The sequence below is a fragment of the Leiobunum rupestre genome, chromosome 6 (genome assembly GCF_980474605.1).
Source record: "Leiobunum rupestre chromosome 6, qqLeiRupe1.1.hap1, whole genome shotgun sequence".
Taxonomy (NCBI): Eukaryota; Metazoa; Arthropoda; class Arachnida; order Opiliones; family Sclerosomatidae; genus Leiobunum; species Leiobunum rupestre.
The window spans coordinates 19539045-19566497 of NC_143389.1; the positions used below are offsets into that span (position 1 = coordinate 19539045).

General features: G+C 38.7%; 4 protein-coding genes across 4 annotated transcripts; 3 read left to right on the forward strand and 1 right to left on the reverse strand.

Annotated features, from left to right (window-relative positions):
* The first annotated feature begins 9127 nt into the window (after positions 1–9127).
* Positions 9128–10174, forward strand: LOC149940164 (uncharacterized). Its single transcript, XM_090179181.1, has one exon. The coding sequence runs from the start codon at positions 9128–9130 to the stop codon at positions 10172–10174; it is 1047 nt and encodes a 348-aa protein (XP_090035307.1).
* Positions 10175–10187: 13 nt separating this feature from the next.
* On the forward strand, positions 10188–12785 carry LOC149940165 (uncharacterized). The gene is made up of 5 exons (XM_090179182.1): positions 10188–10223; positions 10265–10354; positions 10442–10860; positions 10989–11714; positions 11774–12785. The coding sequence occupies exons 1-5, from the start codon at positions 10188–10190 to the stop codon at positions 12783–12785; spliced, it is 2283 nt and encodes a 760-aa protein (XP_090035308.1).
* Positions 12786–13202: 417 nt separating this feature from the next.
* Positions 13203–14159, forward strand: LOC149940166 (uncharacterized). The gene has a single exon (XM_090179183.1). It carries the CDS (start codon positions 13203–13205, stop codon positions 14157–14159), a length of 957 nt encoding a protein of 318 aa, XP_090035309.1.
* A 7549-nt stretch (positions 14160–21708) lies between these two features.
* LOC149940167 (very long chain fatty acid elongase 6-like) lies at positions 21709–22503 on the reverse strand. Its single transcript, XM_090179184.1, has one exon. The coding sequence runs from the start codon at positions 22501–22503 to the stop codon at positions 21709–21711; it is 795 nt and encodes a 264-aa protein (XP_090035310.1).
* Between the last annotated feature and the right edge of the window lie 4950 nt (positions 22504–27453).

Below are 27453 nucleotides of genomic sequence, written 5' to 3' on the forward strand. Positions count from 1 at the left end.
CCCCTGTCCTAGATTCCAAAAATTACAGACCGAATAAAACATTCACCCTGTATCAAAATTCGCACCACAAAATGTTCAAAACAGTAAATAATCACAGTCCGATATAAAACATTAACCCTGTATCAAAATCCACATCAGAAAGTCTCCAACATAGTAAATAATTTCAGGCCGATATAAAACATTCACCCTGTATCAAAATTTGCCCCAGAAAGTCTCCAACATAGTCAATTATCACAGTCCGATGTAAAACATTCACCCTGTATCAAAATAAGCACCTGAAAGTCTCCAGCATAATAAATAATCACAGTTCGATATAAAACATTCACCCTGTATCAAAATTCGCACCATAAAGTGTCCAACGTAGTAAATAATGAAGCCCGATATAAAACTTTATCCCTGTATCAAAATTAGCACCTGAAAGTCTCCAGCATAATAAATAATCATAGTCCGATATAAAACCGTGGAAATAAAACATTCACCCTATATCAAAATTAGCGCAAACGGTTTAAGAGTAATAACGCAAAATCCGTTCAAATTTTAATCGCCAAGAAGCGTGGGCGTCCACTAAATTGGGCAAATGACCAACTTCTTAGCATCCGATTCAAAAATAATTGGCAATGGCGACGAGGGTTTTCTAAGTCTAATCGACCGACGTATCCTTTGATTTTGTATTGCAAACGGTTCGAGAGTAATCGAACGAACGGCGGCGGCGGCGGCGGCGGCGGACTACACTGTACCGTCTGTACGTGAACCTATTGTGTGTAAAAACCATTAGATAGATACGCTGGCTAGTGACAAGATGTTATGAAATTGTATTCCGCAAAATGTATTCAAGTTTATTATTAATTGCTAATTGAAGTAGTTAATCACCACCACCAAACATTACACTAGTATAGTACTAGGTAGATTGTGGGGAAAAATCAAACTAAAATTTGGCATATGATAAAAATTAATTTGGTCCAAATTTTTAAATGGGGCCCTATTTGGTCAAATTATTTGTTCATTTTGGAAATTCGATTCGACTGATAGTTCCCAAAAAACCGACGCATTTGGTGCTCACCAAATACCTAAAATAACAGTATTCGCATAGCCCTACCATGATTTTTAAGAAAGGTCTTCGCGCCTTGAGGTTTATAGTGTAACTCGTTCGTAGTTTTCGCGCCATTTGAAAAACTTAATGTGCTACCTGACGACATCTACACTGGTACCTAACAATATAATGTTAAATAAAATAAAAACACTATTTAACTTTCTAAAAATAATAATTATTCTGTAAAATATATTTTGGAAGTAATTTAAAAATTAAATATTTCTTAAATTTATTTTAATACATTAGGCTATAAGATTCAATAGAGGGCGCACCATAGTGTATAAGAAAAACTGTAGTTATTTAAACCATCGTTATTTGTCGATGTTTAAACCATAGATATGATTTAGTCAGGTATTTACCTCATGATGAATTTAGGAACATGGGAAAATGTTACTGTAAACTGCTTTTAAGTGGATTTTCAATTGCAATTTTATTAAATTATTATTAATGAATAGACGGTAAAATAAGTGCGGGTGGAATTTCTAACCGTCACTGCCCCTTTTAAATTGCACAGTGTAATCATTATGAAAAGATGCTTAATTTATCTGAAAACGGGTGGGAGCTAAAATGACCTGAGCTTCAGTGGTGGACTGTCCATGGAAAGAACCTGCCCGATGGCAGGTGGGCCCCACGGACCGTTCATGAAGTGGGCCCCTCAAACATGATAGCGTTATAGTTGTTAAAGCTGGGGCCCTTTGTCTTCTGGCAGCTCAAAATATTAGAACAAGTCCGTCACTGCTGAACTTCGTTTTGAAAATGAGAAGCAAAATGTTCCTGAGCCGTCTAATGAAAACTCAAAGGTAAATAGTCAGAATGATGTTGATGAACGAGAAATGTATTTGTATATAAACCCACTATAGACGAGTAAGTGGTATGAGGTTTGTGCATTATTACGTTGTAACACGAATGCACTGCATTGCGAGAGGGAAAAACAAGAACCTTCTATAGTAAATAAAAAGTCAAAATTAGCTGACAACAGTGTTCCTTTCAGGCATCTCTCCGGGTGGGGGAGCGAGCCCCCCCCCTGGAGCTTCCCCTTTTTCCAACGCCACTGGATACCGGCACCACCGAATGTCTGGGAAACCACCCAAAGAAAGGTTTCTGAAAGAAACACTGGCTGACAATCAACCAGAAATATCAAGTGTTTCGAACGAATCAAGGGACGTCAATCCAGCAAAAAGAAAGAAAACGGCCATTGAAATTGAAGACAGACGATCTAACAAATCGACTGTGATAATATATAAATATATATATATATATATATATATATATATATATATATATATATATATTATAATTTTTAAGATAAAAATAATATTATTATATATATAATACTTATAATAATTTATTAGAGGTGGGCAAAACAGATAAATTAACTGCCAAAATATCGATTAACCATAAAAATTGCCGTTAACTGTTTATTTATAGATATTATCCACGGGTAGAAAATTCATTTGCACAATCTCACTCTACCCTGACCAACGGCTAGGGTAAAAGTATGGGGGGAATGATCAAAAAGGGGAATTTCTAAAGCTTTTTGCGACAGGTTTTTTAACATGACGCCGCCGTTCCTTCTCTACTTCTTCCATGATAATACTAGCATATCATAACCTATTTTCAATTTCATACCTTTTTGTATGAAGTATTTGAATTACGCAAACAATATTAGTGTCAGTAGCTAACTCTAGAGGCCGCTAAAAGCAGGTTAAGTTTTTCCTCCCCCCAGCGAGGTGTTTGTCACTTAAGAAAAATTCGTATAAGATTCGGAATCAAGGAATCTTAGAGTTGATCCTCGTTGATATCAAAAATTCTTCATATCATTTGATTCCATGATTCCATTCCGATTTCACCTTCGATTTCTTGGATTCCTTCAAAAATCCGTTGATTCTGCTTAATTTTAATATTCTTTTAAGATTCCAAATAATCACAATTTTACGTAAATTACGTTTTTCCTAACTTATGAATGATTATTTTTTAGTTTATATTTAAAGGGAAGAGGAATTGTAATATTTTGCATTTGAAGGGATACGTTGCAGCATTTGAAGTTTTCAATCTGATAATGATGTTTTGTATCCCTCCACCAGCATCAGCGTTCACTACTTATTCACACTACACCCAACTTTTACCATTTTTCTGCAAATTAAGTTGCGAATCCTGTCTCGGAAGACATACGCGCCCCACACCATCCCCACCGGCTTTGGAAGGCTAACGCCCCATCCCTACACCGAACTCGTTATGGATTTGTAAACAACGTAGCAAAAAATAGAAAAAGAAGCAAAGATTCAGTGGCGCGATTCTGATTCATAACCTCCATGATTCACCGGAAAAGATGTGAGTGAAAAAGATTTAACCCTAAAATATTTAAAGAAATTACGAAACTTACGAGTAACTCGGACCAATAGGCCCTCGAGGATTAAAAAAAGGTGCAAAACTCGGACCAAATAGATCTTCGAGTAAAACAAAATTGAAATAGCCAGAATTTCAGACGGTACCGGTTGAACCCTATTTGGGGTTCATCAGTACCATGCAGATAATCTGCTCTAACAAACCAAAAGGAGAAGCTTAGCCTTACCATTAAAAATTTCAAAACGCGTTCCGTGAAGTAAGAGCTACATTTAAACAAGAAAGCCACGTTACTTTATAAAAATAACTATTATGTAGTTAAAAACCATACAAAGCACTTAATATAATTTGAAGGGAAATAACGATCAAACGAGTAAACATGTATGAACACCAACTAATAATGAACTTAGCAACGGTACTTGAAAGGCAATCACCTACCACGATTGTAATGATTAATCAGTTATGACTTTGAAAACGAGCATCCTAAACCTGAAGCCCCAAAGCCCTCCCCTTCAATACGGCCTTTCAATCGACATTTGAATAGCTGATATGGCACCTAAACCAGGGTTGTAGAGAGATGGTTCTATCACTTAGCAATTCTACCATAGGAGAGTTTGGCTAAATAAAAAGTGGCTAATAGATGGCGCGCTCGACACTGTGTAGCCCCTTAAGATACCTATAAGCGTTCTCCCAAATGCATAAAAGTACTGAGGTGCAGCCTAATTTATAGGAGGCCGCGGTAAATTTAAATTTAACAAGCTAACTGGGATCGCTTTAATTTCTGTTTCGTTTTTACACGTGTGAATTTTAAGGAAATTTATTTTTTTAATATTTATAATAAGCGAACATTAAATTTCAGATTCTCAGATATTTATTTGAACTGAAATACAAATTTTGTACTAGAATTAATATAGGAATAACACTGACCGTAGTTTTGCCTTTTGGCTCTTAATTAGCGTAGGTTTGCTTAGATTGTTCGCAATTTCAATTAAATTGTTAATGAATTTATAACAAAGCGAAAATTAACTAATTTAGAGATCATAAAAAACCGAGATCGATCGACACGAAAACTTTGTAGTGTTCTCTTTCCATAGGTACTCCAGTGTCATGAGGTAAAACCCACAAAATATCTGTAGGGGCAACTTAGCGTCACTAGCACCATCCGTGGTAGAAAAATATTTCGCCGAATAAAAAATCTAAGTGATCGAACCATCTCTCTACAACTAATTAGCGGCGAAACTAGTAATCAAGCTGAAATAACAAGTAGGTCGTTAGGGGTAATCAAATCGACCAAACTTTAGGTTTGTGGTATGCTCGCCGAGGTTGTCAGCGCTGTAATACATAAATACAAATTAATAGCAAATTTCTGAATGTCTTTCTCCTAAAACGACCCGGAAACTCAAGTTATCGAGAAAGATTATTAGCACCTATTTCATATATCAGAAATGTTTCTTATAGTGTGTGGCATTATGTTTCGCGTGTAAAGGTCAATGGTAGAAAATGGTGGGTGATTCCCAAATTTTCCGAAAAATGATGATATTCCGAATATTAATAAAACCACTTTGGCGAGCATAGCTTTTTAGGTATTTATAATTAATAATTAATAAGTTAAATTAATTAATATTGAAATGCTTTAGTACACACACACACATATATATATATATATATATATATATATATATATATATGTATATCTCTAATCCATCTCAACAATGAAATAGCCACGAGCAAATGATTGAAGCGCAACAGCCTACACCTATTACGTTCCCATTAGACTTTGATGCTTCAGCGTTAGATTCGATTTGTCGCGATCTTCAAGCGTTCCTGGCTTCAGTTATTGGTCGTCTGCCGGGACCAAAACACCCAGCGTCGAAATTCTATGCAGCCCGGAAACGAAAAGAAGCAAAAGAAAAAGACAAAGGATATAGAAACTATAAAAATCCGATCGAAAAAAAGTCACGACGAATACAATTATGAAAAAGTTCAATATGAATATTATAATCGACGACGAAAAGCCTGGAGATCGGTCACAAAGAAAGAAGCGAACGTCACGTGCAAAGTTCCACTGTCTGAAATTCAAGCCCATTTCGAGAGTCTATTGTCTCAGCCGAATCCATCCGTCAGAGAATACTACGGGGAAGCGGTTAAATTATCTAACGAGTCTGAAGTCGACTAGCCATATACCGTAGAAGACATACTAGCAGCTATGAAAGGTATAGCCATCGACACAGCTCCTGGACCGGATAGAGTGTTGATGAGATCAGTCAAGGAAACGAATAGCGCCAAAGTCATTGCAAGGATCGCCAAACTGATGGAACAATGGTCTTATGTCCCATCTCCGTTCAAAGCTGCCAGAGCAATCTTAATTCATAAGGGCGGAGACGAAAACAACTTGAACAATTGGCGTTCCATAACGATATTCTCTATTATTAGAAGCATTATTGAAAGGGCAATCGACAAAAGAATTAGAACGCAGTTCCAACCTTGTGCCGCTCAGAGGGGTTTCGTACCAACACCTGGAACGCACATAAATTCGTCACTGGTCAATGGTGTTATAAGGCACGCGAAAGCGAATGCGTCAGACTGTACTGTGGTTTTCCTGGACGTGGCAAAGGCTTTCGATAATATCGGACACTTGCACGTTGAAAAAACCCTCGAAGTTCTCCCTTTCTCAAAAAAGCAACGAAGTCTCCTTTTGTTACTTATTAAGGACAATGAAGTCCAATTAGAAGTGAATCGTATGAAAACAGGGAAAATCCAAATAAGAAATGGCGTGGCTCAAGGAGCGCCTCTCTCTCCATCGCTGAAAGAATTAACGGAGGAAACAATGGCCAAGGCTTACGGGTACGAAGTTGTGAAAGGAGAGAAACCGTTATCTGGATTGGGCTTTGCGGACGACACCACGGCAATAGCCAAAAACAAAGATTCCGCAGCGATTATGGTACAAGTAATAATTGACGGCCTGAGGGAAATCGGTCTGTCAGTGAACTGCAAGAAAAGTAAAGCAATAATTATCAGCAAAGGGCGCACAGTGGGGCAAACTGAGCCCAAACCTGGCCAAAAGTCAAAAAAATAAATCGCGCATATGAATTTTATTTTAATTTATAATATTTGTTTACAAACCACGCACACTTTACCGGTGTTTGATTTTTGACTGAAAAATTTTATTATCCACCAGGCTCCTTAGAAGTAGTAGAATTATTTTAGAAATTTATGTAGGAGTTTTGGCATAGTTTTTGGTATACATTCAGGCTTGATTTAAAAGGTAAAGATTTTTTTTTGCAGACTTTAGTTTTGGAAATATCAATACCAAGTAGATATCGATATTTTCGAGTTATGAAACTATTATACAAAGCCGCGTAATTCAAATAGTGTTAATTCTGGAAAACGACGTTAAAGGTCTTAAACTAATATATTCCTTTTAGAATTAATGTGACTTTTAGTTATGAATTCAGGTAGATTAAGTTACAATTTTTGATTTCAGCTCATAAATGTTCATTATTTATCACAATATCGATTAAAAATTTTGCCAATATTTGCCTATTTACTAATTTTTGTACAGATTTTCAATAGATATATAAAATTAAAAAGGGTGTCCAATTTAAAAATGATCCATGGCGATAACATCAAAATTGTTTCCTGTGCTAATTGAAATTTTTGTGGCACTTAACACGTGTTGGGGGACAATTGAAAATGATAACATCGATGACCTTGAACCGTTTCTTCAAGGTCATTGAAAAATTATCTTGAGTACCATTAGATTTAGAAACTTACTTGATGACCAACTTGTTTTTCGACTTCCAATTGATCAAATGAATTCGGACCAACATTATTTAGACATGAAATATGATGAGGAACAACTTTCTAATTGGAACGAAGTTTCTAAATCTAACGATTCTCGAGATGATTTTTCAATGACCTTGAAGACTTGGTTCAAGGTCATCGATGTTATCATTTTTAATTGTCCCCCAACACGTGTTAAGTGTCACAAAAATTTGAAATTAGTACAGGAAACGGTTTTTGAGATATTAATTTTGACCAGGTTTGGGCTCAGTTTGCCCCACTGTGGGGCGCCTAGATTGTTCAGAAGATTTCTTAACATCTCTAAACGGAGACTTAATCCCTACTCTGAAGCACGAGGAACGGGTCAAGTACTTGGGAATCGATTTCAACGACGAAATTGTACTTGACAAATTTGATGTTCTAAATACCATCGCTGTGAACAACCAATTCCTTTGGCCGTCGGTAGTCTATCCACTGCAAAATGCTCCGCTCAAGAATTTGACCAAGCAGTTTCTGAGTGACATCGACGTCTCCATAAGAGGGGCTGTAATACAAATAATTATTTTTCCGAATGATAGTCCGGACACCATGATTTATTCCCCGAGAAAGTTAAGAGGGCTTGGAATCATTTGCGCCTCTTGGGAGGCATACCTCCAACATTATAGCATCGCAATGAAATTAAACAAGGTCAACGATCCGGTCCTTCACGCGTGTCGTGACTTCGAACTGGAACGCGGTGATTGTTTGAGCAGATTAAACATTCAAAAGGGTGCGACCGACACCGTTCTGTCTTCACAGAAGCTAAGGGACTTGCTTCGAAGGAATGCCTTTGAGGAATGGGCCAATTTATCGGGTAAGGGTCTCGGTGTAGCCCAGTACGCGGAGTATCCACAAGCAAATTCTTGGATGACCACCGGGAAGGGTATTTCTTCATCGCAATGGACTTCGGCGATCAAAATGAACGCAAATTGCTGCTCCACTCGTGGAACAAAGGGTCGATCGCAGGACACAACCTCATGCAGACATGCCAACTGCATGAAGAAGGAAACATTATGTCACGTGCTCCAAGACTGCCAACGAGTTGATTATTGCAAGGCATAACCGGGTAGTCAACTTAATTGAAGAATATTGTAAATCGGCCGGACATGAAGTTTACAAAGAGGTCCATTGCACCGACGAAATTGGAAGTAATAAACGGGCGGATCTAGTGGTGATCGATCGGAACTTTTACGTTTTAAGATCAGACCCTACGGCAGCTAACGCCAGAGAACATCATGGCTATATTCTGGATCCAACGGTGAGATTCGAGCAGTACGACGACCAGTCCAGCCGTGTGAATGAAGAGAAAAGAGATTATATGGACTCCGCGCACGCGTACTTCCGTGAGAAGTATCCCGACGTGACGGAATGGGAAACGATAGGATTATACGTGGGTTCTCGTGGGACAATAACGAAATTTTTTGTAGATTTCGTTCATAGGTTTAACCTTCAAAGGACACTTATAAACGAAGTGGCTACATCTGTTTAGTTTATGCTTGTAATTTAATTTGATTTTTTTTAACTTTATCTAATCTATCTATATTAAAAAATGTCATTAAATAATTTTTTAGTGTAGTATAAAAGTGGAATCAATTTTAACATGTAACCAGTGCTTTTCGCTTTCTTGAACTACGATGTAATTATCCATCAATTTAAATGTAAATAAACGTATTCATGTTTTAAAGTATTCAACGTCTTTAACAATTTGTCACCACTGTCACGTCTAAACATTTGGTCCGTCGAGCCGGATCCCCACTACAACAGTTGAAGTTACGCCTCAGCCGAGGGGATTCGTCACCTATCACGTGAGCAGCAGACGGGTGAGAATCGTCGTTTAAGCAAAGAAGTCTGGTCAAATTCATATCAACTAGAATGGATGCCCTTCTCAGCAAAAGACGAGCTATAAAAGGTCAAATAACAAGACTGGAGAACGTCAAACAGAAACATATCGCGCAACCATTGTCCAACATTGCCGTGCAGACGTATCGGGACAAGGCCGATAAATTACAGACCGAGCTGGAGGATTTGCAACACTTAATTGTAGACAAAAGTGACGACAGCACTTTCAACGACATCGAAGAAGAATACAATCTACTCATTGAAAGAGCAGAAGCGATTTGTTTCTTTTTCAACGAGCTGGTGAATCAACAGACAGCGGCGAATTATACGGGTACATCTCAAACGACGTCGGACATTCGACTACCAAAATTGGAACTGCCTATTTTTAGCGGGAGCTACGTCGAATGGTTGACGTTCCATGATTTATTCGCAGCCACTGTTCACAATTCATCGCTGTCCGGAGCCCAAAAACTGCAGTACTTGAAAACGTCTTTACGAGGGGAAGGCGCCTTGCTCATTCAATCCATTCCTATCACCAACGGAAACTACGCAGAAGCCTGGGACATTCTCATTAACCGATATAACAACCCAAGAGAAGTAATCGATGCGCATATCAAGCGATTATTCAATCAGCCACCAGTTCGGGACGAATCGGCATCGGCTCTTCGCTGTCTAATCGACACCACTATGGAATGCACACGAGCTTTAAGAGTCTTAAATGAGCCAGTCGATCAATGGGACGCCACTCTCTTGCATATAATCAAGGAAAAGGTTGACAGAGAATCTCACAGGCAATGGGAATTATCACTCAAAGGCACTAGCCGACCATCATTCCAAGAGCTGATAACATTTCTGAAGCAGCGGGCACGAGCGTTTTTGGCATCTCAAACTACAAGCCACTCTCAGAAGCACAAATCAATTACACCATACTCGAAGAAAAATACGCTAACTCATCATGGCTCAGTACAAGACGCCTGTATCATTTGTAAAGGACCACATTCCGTCTACAGATGTGAGAAGTTCCTAAAGGCCACCACGGAAGATCTCTGGAGGATCACAAAGAACCATTCACTCTATTAGAATTGTTTGCGACATGACCATCAAGTCACCAATTGCAAGTCCGGGACGTGTAGAAAATGCAATGGAAAACATAGCACATTATTGCATCAGGATAAGCAAGAAGGAGCTACAATAGAAGATGCAAGGAAATCAGTTGAGGTCAATTGTCTCGTTTCAAGAAAATCCTTTTCGTTATCGCAAGTAATACTAGCGACAGCCATCATTTGAGTTGAAGCTTCAAATGGAGAATTCCAACCAGTCCGTGCCCTTTTGGATTCCGGGTCGCAGGCAAGCTTAATCAGCGAGCAATGCTGTAAAAAGTTGCATCTCAGAAGACGTCGGCTAAATGTAGCAATTGGAGGGATTGGCGGAGCTGGAGTAGGAACATCTCGAGGCAGTGTTCTTCTAACAGTAAAACCAGAGGCTGGGAACAAGTCGCTCGTCGAGATCAACGACTTGGTACTCAAGAGAGTTACGGAGGACCTATCAAACCGTGTGATCAATCCTGACGCCTGGTCGCATCTCAAAGGCCTAAATCTTGCCGATCCCAAGTTTCACGTACCTAGAGCAGTTGACGTACTGTTGGGAGCCGATGTTTATCTGTACCTTGTTCAAGATGGCACTTGTATCGGACAACCTGGGACCCCGGGAGCGTTCAATACTATTTCGGATGGGCTGTGTGGGGTTCCCTCGACTCTCATAAACCAGTAAAGTTCACGCCAGGCATTCGAATTTATCACTTGACCATCGACGATCAACTGCAAAGGTTTTGGGAACTGGAAGAATTATTCCCGAAACAACTACTTACCATAAGCGAAGCACAATGTGAATAAAGCTTCGTCAACAATTATCGCCGTGACAATGAAGGGAGATACATTGTCAGCCTTCCTATGAAGAATGACCAACATAAACTGGGAGATTCAAGAAGGATGGCTGTTCGAAGATTCTCATACCTTGAAAAGCGATTACAAGCAGACCCGGGCCTTGCTGAACAATACCGTGCCTTCATGGAGGAGTATCTCAAGCTTGGTCACATGAGACTAGTGTCACCAGAAGAAGCTGTAAGGACTGAAAGCTTTTACCTTCCACATCACGCCGTAGTAAAGGAAGGCAGTAGCACCACTAAGTTACGAGTAGTATTTTACGCCTCCGCCAAGTCAACCACTGGAGTTTCTCTTAACGATCTCCTGCTGGTTGGTCCAAAAACTCAAGATGATCTCATAGCTCTACTACTTCGTTTCAGACTTCACACCGTGGCCCTAACAGCCGACATTGCCAAAATGTACCGTCAGATCCTGGTACAGCCTGAAGATACTAATCTACAGAGGATCGTTTGGCGAAGTAACCCAGTAGAACCGATTCGGGACTATCAACTACTTACCGTCACATATGGTACAGCGGCGGCACCATTCTTGGCTACAAGAGTACTCAAACAACTCTCATTAGATATGAAGGACAAGTATCCGATGGCCTCTCGAGCTTTATTAGAAGATTTCTATGTCGACGACCTGATGTCAGGTGCCGAATCTACAGAAGAAGCCCTTCAACTGCAATCAGAATTGTTGCAATCCACAGACGAAGCTGGGTTTCAACTACGAAAATGGACTTCTAACGATCCAGCCTTGCTTCATTCAATACCCGTGAAGGTCAATGGCCACTGAAGATAGACGTAGACGAATCAGTTAAGACCTTGGGCCTTCGATGGACACCGGGAGCAGATTTCTTCTCATTTTCAGTATCAGGTTCTAACAAAAACTCGATAACGAAACGAATTATTCTCTCCGAAACAGCCAAAATCTTTGACCCCCTGGGGTTATTGTTTCCAGTTACCATCCAAGCGAAACTACTATTACAAGATCTCTGGAAACTGAAGCTAGGCTGGGACGACCAGTTACCCGAACCTATCTCTAACAGATGGAGGACATTTCAGTCGGAACTTCCAGAAATCGAGTCTCTCGTCATTCAACGTCACATATCTCAACGACAAGCAAGTGAAATCAGTTTACAAGGTTTTTGCGATGCTTTGGAAAAGGCCTACGCCGCTGCAGTCTATCTAAAGACAAAGAACAGTAAAGGAAACATCAAAGTTCAACTCATTGCGGCAAAAACCAAAGTGGCCCCTTTGAAGCAAGTATCATTACCAAAACTCGAACTCTGCGGAGCCTTACTATTAATCCGACTGCTAAAACTTACTTCAGATACCCTGAAGCTAATAATTCCAGAAATCCACTGCTGGAGTGACTCCATGACAGTATTGGCTTGCATAGCCTCGCCTCCACAAAGATGGAAAACCTTTATAGCCAATAGAGTATCCGAAGTACAGACTGCTCTTCCTCAAGCACACTGGCATCATGTAAAGGGAGAATGTAATCCTGCTGATTGTGCCTCGCGTGGGATCTCAACTGCTCAACTATGTCAGCATTCACTATGGTGGCATGGTCCCCGATGGCTGATGGCTGGTCCGACTTTCAAAGAGACAACTGTACCTGTTGAAACCGAATACTGCATACTAGAGGCTCGTCCACCATCTACAACGTCAAACCACTACACAATCGACACGACGTTAGTTGATGCACATTCGAACTTTATTCGTTTGGTTCATGTAACAGCTTATATACAACGATTCGCTTAAAACGCGCATGGTCTCAAATCAGACAGGACTATTGGCCCATTGACAGCTACCGAAATCGATTCGGCGCTTAAACACTGGATAAAAGTAACCCAAAAACAAAATTTTAATGAAGAAATCCATTGCCTTATTACAGCCAAACCAGTTCCATCGAAAAGCAAACTACTATCATTGAACCCCTTCTTGGATTCAGAGGGAATTCTTAGAGTTGGTGGCCGAATCAGATACGCTAAAGTCCATACAGATCAAATTCACCCTATTATTCTTCCAAGACGAAGCACCTCCACGCTGGTTCTCAATTACTTATGACAGTTCTCCAAAGAAATTACTGGGTTTTTTGGAATCCGAGACGCTATAAGATTTCACATCAGACGTTGTTTGCGATGCACTCGCCAGAAAGCAACTATTGTTCAACAAATCATGGGTGATTTACCAGCAGCCCGAGTAAATCCACCCAGAGCCTTTCTGAAGTGCGGTGTGGACTACGCCGGTCCATTCCAACTTCGAGTCATGAAGGGTCGTGGTCAAAAAACATTCAAGGCGTATATATCACTGTTTGTGTGTTTCACGACCAGAGCCATCCATCTCGAAGTAGTAAGTGAGTTGTCTACCGCCGCCTTCCTTGCAGCTTTGAAACGATTCGTAGCCAGACGAGGGAAGAGCTCGTACATTTACAGTGACTGCGGGTCCAACTTTGTCGGTGCCAGTCGAGAAATGCGAGAGTTCCTGAAATTCGTGTCCAGTTCTGCAAACAACTCGTCTATCACGCGCTGGACGTCAGACGAAGGTATCAACTGGCAATTGAATCCGCCTGCAGCACCACACTTTGGAGGACTATGGGAGGCAGGTGTAAAATCGGTGAAATATCACCTAAAACGAGTTGTCGGTTTAACTATTTTATCGTACGAAGAGATGAATACGTTACTCTGTCAAATTGAGGCTTGCTTGAACTCGAGACCTCTATCTGCGCTATCTACAGATCCAGATGACCTTGTGGCATTGACTCCTGGACATTTTCTCATTGGCGGTGCACTAACGGCTATCCCAGAACCAGACCTCACAAACGTCAAGGTCAACCGCTTAACCCGATTTCAGATGGGTCAACAGCTTCTGCAGCATTTCTGGCGGAGATGGCAGAATGAGTACTTAACAAGGTTACAACAGCGTCCAAAGTGGCTGACCGTACAGAAAAATCTACAAGTAGGAGATCTCGTCATTCTTAAGGATGAAAACCTTCCACCTCTTAAATGGAAGTTGGCTCGCGTACAAATCATCCATCCAGGGAAGGACGACTGCGTTCGGGTTGTAACTGTAAAAACGGCTGATCGCGAAATCCAACGACCAGTAACCAAAATTTGCTTACTACCAGTAAACTAATAAAAATTCACAAGTTTGTTTTGAAACTCAACATTTCAAGGACACCGGAATTTCTTTTAAATTTCTTTTAAATTTTTTATAACGCTCTTTTACAAGATGAATATTATGACAAAACAAGTATGCAAAATTGTTACTCTTAATAACGCAACGGTAAGCTGTGCTAAGGCAACCTCTGTAATATGTACACAGGCAGTTCTATTTCGAATAAAATAGTTAATTAATCTCTCTCTCTCTCTAAATGTAAATCTGATCTTTTACAACTTAGCCACCTCCCTTAAATCTGTTTTGGTAAAAACATTTCGGTTTCAATTTGGTAAAAGGGGGAGGGCAGTTGGTACAAGCGTTACCAAATGTTCGTGGGGGGGACAGGAGCGTCCACTGAAATACATGTATATTACTTTACATATCATAAATGTGTAAGGGAATTATTATTTATTTTAGATACACTAGCAATGAAATAGCTGCTTTTTACATTCTAGATTAAACCAATGAAAAAATCTTAGTTTTGAATATATTTAGTTAATTATAAAGCTTATGGTACCATTGTTGTTAAGGGGTATTGTATTTTTGCATGGTTTAATTTGTGAATTGCCCCTTATTTTTTCTTCCCTGAAGCTATAGATCATCCACAATTATGTTTTGATAAAGTCTAGTCCTAATTCCTGTACATGTAGTTCTGCAATTTGAAATCTGTTAACCCCCTTTTGGGTCTCCCGAAAGGTTGTGTATCTAAACATTTTCCATTTTGTTACATAATCTACTAAATATGGAAGTACTTGGATATTTAAAAAAGTGGATGTTTATAAGTTGCTTTGATGGAAATGGACCAAAGAAGCCAAGGAATATAAAGGTCACATTTAATTGCTTGAAAATAATTAACGTCAGTTCAATTTTTGCGAAACATCTTATTTTTAGCGTTCATAATTAAATGGAAAGATAATTTAATAATGTTAAATGTAAACCGAATTGGCTCACTCATCCTGGAATATATGAAAAACGGTCATGAATAAATCAGAGTGCTCTCCATTGAATTCCCAGCTACTACCACGAACCTTTTCCAAAGTGGTATATAGATTTCATAGGACACTCAAGTAATATTTATTGTCTACTATTTCATTTAGAACATATTTTATAATGAGAAAGAGTGTAGCTTTCGTATTTTATTTGGACGTAAAAAAAGTGGTTTCTTATAGCCGAAAATGTGGAAAAAACAATATTTGGCTTACGTCAGCTGCTGGTTCTATCAAAAGTAGCATGAGACCCAAAAGTGTGTCAGAACGGTATAGTAGTTAAGGAGAGTTTGCCGCAGAGTAAAAAGGGGAAACGAAGCGGGGGTTGGAAAATACGACATCAAAATCGAGGTACTCGAGTGCCGCCGAGTGAGGCGTTTTAGAACGTATGTCTACGGGTAAGTAAATCGAAGACAGAAAATCGCGCCATACTATAGACTAAATATAATGTTGCTAGTACTATTCCATCTAGTAGGATATGTAGTCTATAGTGTGACTACTATAGGTCTCACTAGAAATTTTAATAGGCGCGAAGGTACAGCTGACACACTTTTGGGTCTTATGCTACTTTTGGTTCTATTAAACTAAATTATGAAAAGTCAGTGCTTGCTTTGCAGCGACTCGGAATATGAGTCACGTAATGCATTTTTTACCTCTCCGAGGGGACAAAGTCCCCTAGGAGGGGTTATACAACCACCGTGTCTGTCTGTGGGTCTGTGGGTCTGTGGGTCAGGCCTGCGAACGCGTTCGCATTTTCGGTGCAAAGTGTAATCACTGCGTACGCAGTTTCTCGAGATCTCTGCGTTCGCAGTTTCTCGAAGGGTTGGCAAAACCACCGTGTGACGGTGAGCGTTAACGGATTCATTTGCGGTTTGGTTTGGATGGTGTTTTTTCGCTCACCGTCGTGACGGTTTGGTGTATTACGTTTTTACCTCTCCGAGGGGACAAAGTCCCCTAGGAGGGGTTATACAACGACCGTGTCTGTCTGTGGGTCTGTGGGTGGGTCTGTCTGTGGGTCTGTGGGTCTGTCAGGCCTGCGAACGCGTTCGCATTTTCGGTGCAAAGTGTAATCACTGCGTACGCAGTTTCTCGAGATCTCTGCGTTCGCAGTTGCTAGTAATTAGGGAACAAAGTCGAAAAACCGTGTTTGCAAAACCACCGAGGGACGGTGAGCGTTAACGGATTAATTTGCAGTCGGGGTTGGTTTGGTGGTTTTTTTTCGTCAACGCTCGCCGTCACGACAGGTTTAATTCAGTGGTTTGGATATTTCGCTATTGTAATGTTTATGTGTAGGGTGGTAATGTTGTGTTATTGTTATGACGTTTGTGGGTGTTGAGTTTGTGGTGTGTATGTACGGGTGGTATCTCTCCAACTCTTTCTTATTGACTTTTGGGACGGACCGAGTGCTGAGTGTAATGCTACCTCTCAACATCCAATGGCAGGGTTTCCACCAATTGTTCACGGTATTCGTCTTAGTATCAATTTGCGATCGCATCGGGCGGGTTTCGAACCCGATACCGCCTGTTTGACAGGCGGACGTTCTACCACAGAACCACCGACACTTGTTACGTTTCATTGAAAATTAGACCTTCAGCTTTATCGAAAGCGTATTTAATAGAGTATGAAATTTTGGTTTAATTGAAATAGAGCAAGATTTCGTGGAAGATTTAAATTATTGCATCGAAGAAATTCTAATTTAGCGATTTCTCATTTGATTAAAAACAAACGCGTCACCCAGGTTTCGAACCCGGGCCGTTCAGTTAGGCAGTCGAGCGCTCTACCACATAACCAACGATAACTTCAAGCTATACTGCAAATAAGACACTCATTGTAAGCATAATAGTTAACAAAGTCTTGAATTTTTTTACGAATGAAATTGTGAAGGCCTAATGTGGTTTTTTTAGGAAAAAATTATAAAGACTTAATCTTGTTTAATATAATAAGTTGCTTTATTTCAATTTGGTACTTTTGTTTAGGGTTTTTTTAATGAATGGAGTTAAAGATTTTTTTCTTCTATTATTTGACGTTTTATTTTTGCGGTTGTATATTTGTTTTATCTTTTATTCTTTTAAAATTATTTACTTCTTCCGCAAAATGGTTCATTTTTTGGAGGAACCTTTTTACTTATTTTTTGTGTATTAATGTTTTGAGAACCTTTACGTTTGGGAAAGGATAATTTTTGACGGAACCTTCAAAGTGTATACGTCGCATTTTCAAAAAATTTAATGGTCAAATCTTGTTTTAGCGCAGTCAGCAGATAAGATAAAGGGTAGAACCCGTTAGTTTTTTGTAATTTATTTAGTTTTTTCAGTCGTATATTCTTATCTATTAGGTTTAGCGTATTGGTTTTCAAGCTTAATAATTCATTTATTAACAACATATCAAGTTGGTCTGGTTTTCAACTCGGTCGTAATTTATATTAAACGTTTTCTCGGCTGATTAAGATGTTTAATGCAGTTCATCAATTGGGTTCGTTTGTGTTTATTTATAAAGAACCCTAACTATTCCCTCTACGGTCATTTATTGATATACGTATAGTCTAGTGGCTTTCTGTGCTTTGTGAATGGTAAGTTTTTCGCTTCTTGTTAATAAGTTTTTTGGTGGTGTGGATATTTGGATATCTACGATTCCTAATGCAGTCATTGATATCCTGGGTGTGCGAGTCATTATATGATATTGGAAATTGGACGGTTTTGGTCTTTTTCATGCGGTATGTGTCACAACGTCAACAGGATGGTTCCGACAGTCTACGAGTCGTCCACTACCAGATATCTACGGTATCTTGATCGGGCGAACGTTGAAATAAAACGAGCGTTAACTATGCGGCAAGTATTTCGTAAGCGACAAAAATACAAATACCCTCTGTAGATATTTCTTTCATTAAAATTGGCTTCGTATTATATTTAACTGCTAAACTTGTACCGTAAATAGGGTTAAAGTCAATTGTGCATTGTTTTAGTACGTCTAACTCACTGTTGTAACTACTTAATTTATAATATTCTGAATAAATTAATCTCGGTTGTTTCGTCTCAATTATTTTAATTCAATTAAAATTTTATACCGGGCGGGATTGAACCGGGATTACGTTTTTAGTAAATAACTCGGAATTGCGGAGATATATCTTTAAAAGTCATCTCGAAAAATTAATACCGCTAGGGACAATTCTTCCGAGGAGAGGTATATTTTGGCTTGCCAACTTGTTTGTAATGTGTATGCGTAGGTTGTGAGTGTTGAGGTCGTGTTATGACGGTTGCGAGTGATGAATTCGTGTTATGACGGTTGTGGGTGTGGAGTTTGTTGTGTTTGTGTTATGATAGTTGTGGATGTTGAAATTGAAATTATTGCATCGAAGAAATTCTAATTTAGCGTTTCTCTATTAATTAAAAACGAATGCGCCACCCAGGTTTCGAACCCAGACCATTCGGCTTGGCAGTCGAGCGCTCTACCACAGAACCACTGATAGCTGCTTAGGTTCAATGAAATTAAACACGCATCGTAAGCATAATAGGTAATAAAGTCTTTTTTTATTAATGAATTTATGAAGGCCTCATCTGGTTTTTTTAAAGTTTAAATCTTGTTTTAGCGCAGTCAGCCGAGATAAGAGGGTTAAAGGGTAGACCCTGTGGGTGGTCCACTTTCTTAGTTTTTTTGTTATTTATTTACGGGTATTATGAACGACCTATATATAGTTGTGTTAATTCTAAGGAGATAATTTAACGTTAATTGCTTTAAGAGCTGGCGGTTAGTCAAGTGGCTCTCTGTGCTTTGTTGATGGTAAGGTTTTTGCTTCTTGTAAATATATATGGTGTGGATATTTGGATATCTACGATTTCTAACGCAGTCAATGATTTCCTGGGTGTGCGAGTCATTATATGATATTGAGAATTAAACGGCATTGGTCTTTTTCATGCGGTATGTGTCACAACGTCAACTGGAAGTTGAAATAATATGAGCGTTAAAGATGCTGTAAGTATTTCGTAAGCGAGAAAAATACAAATACCATCTGTAGATATTTCTTTCATTAAAATTTGCTTAGTATTATATTCAACTGATAAACATGTACTGTAAAAAGGGATAAATTCAATTGTGCATTGTTTTAGTAAGTCTAACTCGCTGTTGTAACTACTTAATTTATAATATTCTGAATAAATTAAACTCTATAGTTTCGTCTCAATTATTTAAATTAAAATTAAAATTTTATACCGGGCAGGGTTTGAACCGAGAATACGTTTTTCGTAAATAACTCTGAATTGCGGAGACGTCTTTGGGGGTCGTGTCGAGAAATTAATACCACTAGGGACCATTCTTCCGAGGAGAGGTATATTTTGGCATGCCAACTTGTTAATTAAGCTAACACAAAGGTTGCATAAAAATCTTAATTAAAAAAGTTGAACAGCTCTTTTACAATATTGTTTCCTTGTGTCAATTCAACATGACTGCGTACGTGCTGCAACGGTTGATTAATCCAACTTCGTATTGATCATTTTATTACGCACCATCTCCAAAGGATACGTGTGTATTATTTTTACGTACCATATAGTCAGTCGCCGTTGGTGCCATCGTATAATAATAATAATAAACAGCTAGGCTACTACCCAAGGCCTAAGTCATCAAGGGACTTTTAAAGCCATTAATTCAGATGGCCGGGTTACAATGCGTAGGAGGGTGGCGGCCAGCCCTGCATGCCAGACTATCAAAAGAAAATATTTTCACGCACTACACCGATTTTATGTCCATTTCGGAGGTCAGGGCCAAAAAACTTAATCTTAGTAATAACCAATAAATTGCTGTCTGCTAGCGCCTATATGAACTTGGAACATACCGCATACAAATAAGTTGCGTTTGTTTTAATTCCTTCGTCTGATGAAACATTATTATTGTGCAGTAGCACGATCATGTATTTATTGCACTTTCAAAACATTTTCTAAATTTATCGTTTTGAAAATGTCATCATTTTGTACTAATACATTTTACATTAATCTAGTTTTGGCTTCTTTACGTATTAATTTAATTTATTGTTTTACTCTTTTAGGTTTTTAGCTCATAAGTTATAAGAACCTCATATGTACTGCATTGCCAAGAGTTATAAAATACTTGAATAGGTATATTAGTCCATAATGAAAAGGGACATATAAAAACTTGTAGAGGTTAACGGTAATAGTTAGTGTAGGGAGCTGTTGGCTCGCGTGGCATGAAGAGCTTGCCACCACCCCAGTGGCGTAGTGAGTTTATTTGGCGCCCAGGGCCAAACTCCTAAATTTGCGCCCCCCCCACCCAATTTCCGCCATAAAATTCCTTGTTTTTAAACGAAACCTAATCATTATCAATAACAAAATTAATATTAATCTATTACAATTTAATTGATATATTAAAAAATTTCCAGTTTCCTATATCTGCTTTAATACTTTAAGCACCTCTTTGGCGCCCCCCTGGCCGTCGGCGCTCGGGGAGTATGCCACCCCTGACCCCCCCTCATTACGCCTATGCACCACGCTCCTACGCATTGTAACCCGACCACCTGTTTAAAGATATTAAAAGTCGCTCGATGACTTGGGCCTAAGAGGTAAAGAAGACGAACAACGTTTGGGGAAACTAAAATATGTTTATATAATAAGTTAAACCGATACGCAGTGCTTCGGGGGATAGGCTTTGAAGGCGAAGTTACAAGTTAAGACTAACGAAGATCTCTTTGGTTCGAGTTTCGCATATTTATGTTTGCTTGAAGAACTATTGGTACGAGTTATTTGTAAGTATTTTAATTTGGACTATTTTACCTATTCGCGTATTTTACCACTTGAAGCTCATAATAATGAAATTATAATTTTTTTCCTATGAAGCACATTTAAAAGATACATAATTTGTTTATAGTTTTGCAAGAATTTTAGATTTTTATGACAATTGCTCAACAATTTTACAGGTTTCGTATCGACGTTATATGGATTTAAAAATTTGTTGTTTTTATTTTTCTATTTGACGGTCTTTACTTCTGGATAACTTATAATCTTTTTAATTAATATCTGACTGACGTAAACTACAATATATTGATGTATAGGGTTTTTGGCGTTTTGTTTATTTAAAATTTTATTTGATATTGCGTGTACTTGTTATAAATAGCAAATTAATTATCTTTCTGCGAATAAAATTGAATTTATTTTCAACAAGAACCTCATGTTTACAGAATAACCAAGTTAATAAAATTTCCTTAAAGTAAAATAAAAGTCTATAAATTTTTACAGTTCTATAGTTTTGAAATCAATGGTAATGACCTACAAAAATAACTTATCGGCCTTCAAAATTCAAATATAAAATCATTGATAATATTATTATTGTTATTATTTAATTGATATTCTTCGACAAAATGTTATCAAACTATAAATTTACTATACATTTGATCATACCCAGTTAAAAGTAGAAAAACCGAATATTGTTTGTCTACCACAAGGTTTTTAAATTTCTGGAGCATTTTTTAACTGTCAAAAATAACCATTAGATTGACTTACGTTTAATAGTAAATAATGATAAAAGGAAATCGTAACCAATTAGTAAGTCTTAGTTTTTCTTTTATGTTTGAAATACCTGTTAATATAGTATTCGCCAAAAATGTATATGAAATAAGCATTAACAAAAACTGCGCCATTGGCAACAGATTTGGATGTCTTACACTCGTGACCAAGAGCTAAAATCAATGAGCAAAATGAAGCAGCGAAAAACACGAAGAAAAACTGTAGGACCTGGATAGACGTCAGCCAAAACGATACTATTTCCGGCATGCGAATTTTCATGGATTTCACAGCGAAATACGAGTACATAAACGAGTGAACTACTAGATTCATTATTCCAGACCATCTCGCCAGGGCTGGTGTCTCCGACGTCCAATAGAAGCTGACGAACAAAGTGAGGACGTGATGCACAACGTGGATGAACGTCAGTCGTTTTCGAAGCACCACGAAACTAGTCTCGAAAAGTTCCAAAACTTTGGAAGCGATGGTAAGTGTGCCCCAAAAGGCGCTAACTGAATTAAACTTATTGTTGCAAACCGAAAACTCCAATCCGTAATTCCACAGAACGTGAAGAAATTCCGGCAACCCTCTGCACGTGGCGAAGAAGCTAAAGATCGCCAAAGCGACATTCCAGATGAGGAATGGCCGTCTGACGTCCATCGGCGCTTTGTTCTTCATGTAGCATTGCAACGCGTACACCCAAAGTAGGTATACCGCGGAAATGTACAAAGAAATGGACCAGTTTTTTTCGAACCATATTCGCACCGGTTCGAATTCGTAGTCCCGTTCGAATTGAAAGACACAAGAGTAGAAGGGATATCCGTTGTATTCCATCGCATCAGTTTCACGTTTATCGTCCTGCTCTGTCACAGCGCGAGAATTTCTTATATAATATTAAAGGATATGGTGACACTTTTGTTTGCCGAGAGTCTAATCTAATGCTCCACTGGTCTTTCACTGGGTTTTTTTCATATATAAGTTGATTTGGGAAAATATTTTCCTGCAGATAAAACCGTGTAGGTGATTTTTTTTAAATTTTCTAAAGAAATTATATCGGGAAAATCTTGATTATAAATACGTTAATATACGTGATGGAATTTTGAATATTTTATAACGTCGGGCGGGTGGTGTAATGCAGGACATACATTTCAAATGGTTTAATGGATTAACGGCTCTCCTTAAAAACATATGAAGTTTCAATACGTTATTATTGTCCTCATATGTTTTTTTTTGTTTGATGCTTTCTGACTTCTTCCCGGATGACTGAACAACACCTTGATTTATGAAAAAGAAGGTCAATATCACTTTTTCAAAGTAAGTCAAATTTTATGAAATGAGCTTACCTGCTAGGAAAGACTTTTCCTTGAAGCGTTTACCAACAACACATACAACCTTTTGAACGCACACCCTATTAGCTAGTATTAGACTAAATTTAAAATAAAAATTCACCGTTTCCTAAGGTGTTAATTTTAAATTTATGGCCCTGCTTGAGGAAGATTTTTAGCAGGATAACCCTTTTTGTACATTTCAATTCCATTACTTACCAATACAATGAAAAAATTATGACACCGCACATGTATTATTGCTCATGCATATCTTTGGCGTTTATCTAGTAAGTCGTGTTCCGTCAGGGATTAATTTTTAGAAACTTTGAGTTAGTTTTGTACTTACTACACCAGCGCAAAAATGTGAATATACGCTACCTGGCAGAGAAAAAGAGCAAATCACCCCCCCTACAACCAATACTACCTCTTACAATCCGGTAGCATGAACTGGAGTATTTGTGCATAAGTTTCAGTTTTTCACCACCAGATGGATTCATTTGTCTAACGTTAAAATCCATTTTTTTTTTCAAATTAAGGGGGAGGGGCCTTGATAGTCTTATGATAGCACCCAACATGTTTGGTGTTTTTATGTTGGAGCCCGGGTGAAAAGAGTGTTTAAAATATTTCAGATCAGTTTAGTCGTAGAAACTGAAATTTTCTAATTCCAATTTTTTTAAATAATCTCTGAATTTACCTGATTCCACTAGATTTCATATAGATCGTTCCTTCAGAGCGATCGATCTGATTTGTAACACAACCCTTTGAGAATCGAGGTTCGCTAACCCAAGTTATGCAGTTAATTCCCCACTCCCAGTCCAGGTTTGTCTATCTTATGGCTGACCCAGGGTACGTTCAACACCTCTCACCGGCTAGTAATCGCTGACACCGGTTTCCTAATACACGCTTTTTTGCGTTTCCGGTTTTGACGTGACGATGTTCACCAAAGTCACCGGCTGGAAGAGTAGGTTTTTACGATGACTGATGATATTGAAAAAAATTCATCGCCATTTTAAAAACGCCGATGACTTAAATAAAAGCTTTCAACAACTTACGACGTCATTACGACGAAAAAAGCTCATCGGTTGAAAATATAAAACCATCGGGTTTTTTTTCCAAAGAAAGTTATTGAACGTAATCCCAGAGTAAGCTTTTTTTAAAGGCGGTGCATTTTCTCTGTGCGCCAGAGGTGGGTGGAGAAGATACGCTTCATAATTTCCCCCCCCCCCTACGGCTTCAAGGAAAATATCCAAAGCGTCACGGCTAGATTAGTTCGCGAGTATTAGCGGGAACCTCACAGGTGGCGCTTTTCAATTTTCTCGCCACCCACAAAGATCGTCTCATTCCGACGAGGAGGTGAAACACCTCGACTAATTCTGCGTTCAGTAACGCTCAACGAACTCACCGTTGAGTAAACGTTCGGTCCGGATTCTTACGGTACACTTTTTCGCGTTTCCAGGTCTGACGTCATATTGCCCGTCCGTTTTTCAACGAAATCATCGGCTGTAAGAGCTGGTTTATTCGTTGCTCAACGGTCACGGAGGAAGGCTAGCTGCAGTAGACGTGACAGACGATATATTGCCAAATTTACCACAAGGGTAAAAAGCGTTCAACAAGATCGGTCTCAACGAAAATAATTTTTCAGATATTTCGTTGAGCGTTACTGAACGCAGCCTAAAAGGAGGAAAACGGAGAAACACTTATGTCTACCGTTAATGGAATACCCGCACTATCAGTTTTGGAATAAACCATTTTCTGTTAAGTGGGGAAGCGGAAGAGACTTTTCGGAAATTTTTGGAGGCCGGGTGCTCAGAAAGGTTTTAGGTGGCTTAAGAGCTCCCTAAAGCACCTTAGCGACGCCAGTAGCTAAGCTGTCTTCCTTCTGGGATGTTTATTTTCCAAACATACACTAAAATTGAAGCATTGAGAATTTGAAGAACTAAGGCCAATTATTATTTAAAGCATTTGAATAATTTATATTTTTAAAAAGAATATAAAAAATTGATCGATTACTTCAAAATTTTCACACTATCCCGTTAATTTAGCTATCTCTAAATATCTTATCAAGAATTTAAGTTCCTGCCACGCGCTAAAGATGATCGAAATTACGTTTTAAAAGGAACCCTTAATTGAAAAGTTGACAAAGCACTTCTAGAGGGCGAGAATGAACAGAAAATACTCGTATTCCAAAGTATACTGGCAGTTATCAACGTTTTTTGGAACACCAATGTGTCAACTTTAGATTTTTATCAAAAGGGACGGTAGTCCCTATGCAAGGTCCGGGTATAGAGTAGAGCACCAACCCGAGCACTTGCTATATTATCTCGAGTCAGAATGAAGCCGATTGTACCCCCTCGTATCTCATAAACTATAGGTCGTATCAAAACAAGTGATGCATCGTTTGAAAGGTTTCATGCACGTGACAAACATATACGAATTCCAAAAAACAGGGTTGAGGTTACGTTTCGTAGTAATGGGGAAAAGTTAGGCTTAATTTTTCTTCTTCTTCTTCTTCTTCTTCCATCTTCTCCTCGCAGACCGCTCTACAGCAAAAACTACAGAACCGATTTAAATGCAATTTATTATACAGTTTCAAATTAAGCTCCCATTGTGTCCTTCCAAAGGAGAAGTTCATATCTGGTATAGTACTTGAGCTACGGCGACAAATGTACAGTTCAGCGACTCGGTAACGAAACCATGGAGTAATAAACACATTTGAAGTACTAAACCACTCCGGTAGCGATTTAAAAAAATTAATGCAAAAGGTTTGAGGGTTGATTCTAGGTGAAAACGGGGCGCTGTGTTCGATAAAATAGTCTTAAAGGTTAAAATGTCCGCTATGACGGATATACTTGGAAACTATGTATGCAACATATTTATAGGTGGATTGTAGGTAAAAAAAGGCGCTGAGTTCGACAACAATAGTCTTGCGAGTGTCAGGGTGGGGTTGTCCGCCATAGGGCGGTCAAGGTCAAAATGGCCGATACTAGAGAAATAGATTAAACATTCGAATGCTACTGATTTATAGGTTGTTTCTAAGTGAAACAGGTGCAGTGAGTTCGAAGTGTCTTGCCAGTGTCAGGGTGGGCAGTGTGCCGCCAGAGGGCGGTAAACGATGCCAATGAGTAATAAACACAGTAGAAAACGTGTTAAGTTTAATAACAATCGTAAAAGCTTTTTTATTAACATTAAAAAATGAATTAAAGAGCATAATGACGTCACGTTTTCCAAAAATTAAAGTAAACAATATCTAAACGTACACAATGTTGGCGAAAGAGCTAGGCAGTTCTCAATATTCCAAATAGGTGAAAGTTCACTTTCCAATTTTGTTTATGATTATTATTTCCGCTTTGTTACGTTTAAAGGTATTATAATAACTTCACTTCTATTGTTATAAACAAAAAGGCGTAAAATCCACCCAAAACCCATTCGGTTAAAAATTGCAAGGTCCTTTAAACAAAAACGTCACGTCCTATATTACTTTAGGCCATAAAAGTAGTGAAATCAAATAACGGGCAAGATCCGTAATTAAATTCCCATAAACGTCATAAACTGGACTTATTTATCGACAAGTGATGTGCTCTGAAGTAATATGCTAGACCTTGCGCGTCCTAAGTGTTTTACTGAGTTAAAATCCTTTGTACAGCCATAAAACATTTCAAGGAAAGTTTAGAATATAATGAATCTCGAAGTTAGTTTACGGTTCAGTGAAACTTCACATCCCTCCTTCGCTAAAATAATGAATTTTAGAGGCATTACCTGTTATAACAAAATAATACCAGTGCAGGTAACGTTTGTTGTTATTTTTATATTTTTTTATACTAAAACCACCAACTTGGGAATATTAAAATCAAATACTTCCTTTCGGAAAATTTTCCAAAAAAGGTTCAGCTCGCATCTGCAATCAGAATTTCCTCGTTCAAAGCCTTCACGCCAATAAACTGTTCATTATGAAATAGGATTTCATATATGAGTAAGAGATAAGGGAGTGCGTCTACCGATAAGGGGGCACCTGCGGGCGGGGGAAACGGGGGTGAAACGGGCCCCTATAGGGGCCCCCTTTTGCGGCAATATTCGGCGGGGTCAAAAGGTTAGCTGATTTACGATGTTAGGTCAATAGGTTATCTGCCCCTATGGACACGATGCAAACAGCCGTTAAATAAGGGTGAAACGGGCCCCTATAGGGCCCCCATTTTGCGTACATTTTCGGCGGGGTCAAAAGGTTAGCTGATTTACGATGTTAGGTCAATGGGTTATCTGCCCCTATGGACACGATGCAAACAGCCGTTAAATAAGGGTGAAACGGACCCCCTATAGGGGCCCCCATTTTGCGTACATTTTCGGCAGGTCAATAGGGCAATAGCTGGAGGCACCCCATTTTAGGGTCAATAGATGATTTACGGGGTTGATTTACGATGTTAGGTCAATAGGTTATCTGCCCCTATGGTGGTGACACGATGTT

Bases quoted from the DNA above. Each gene is read 5' to 3' on its own strand.
- LOC149940166 (XM_090179183.1), top strand. From the start codon at position 13,203: ATGGGTGATTTACCAGCAGCCCGAGTAAATCCACCCAGAGCCTTTCTG.
- LOC149940164 (XM_090179181.1), top strand. From the start codon at position 9,128: ATGGATGCCCTTCTCAGCAAAAGACGAGCTATAAAAGGTCAAATAACA.
- LOC149940167 (XM_090179184.1), bottom strand. From the start codon at position 22,503: ATGGAATACAACGGATATCCCTTCTACTCTTGTGTCTTTCAATTCGAA.
- LOC149940165 (XM_090179182.1), top strand. From the start codon at position 10,188: ATGACCATCAAGTCACCAATTGCAAGTCCGGGACGT. The intron at 10,355-10,441 runs GTAATACTAGCG...TCCGGGTCGCAG, and splicing joins AATCCTTTTCGTTATCGCAA to GCAAGCTTAATCAGCGAGCA. The intron at 11,715-11,773 runs GTTGCAATCCAC...CTAACGATCCAG, and splicing joins CTTCAACTGCAATCAGAATT to CCTTGCTTCATTCAATACCC.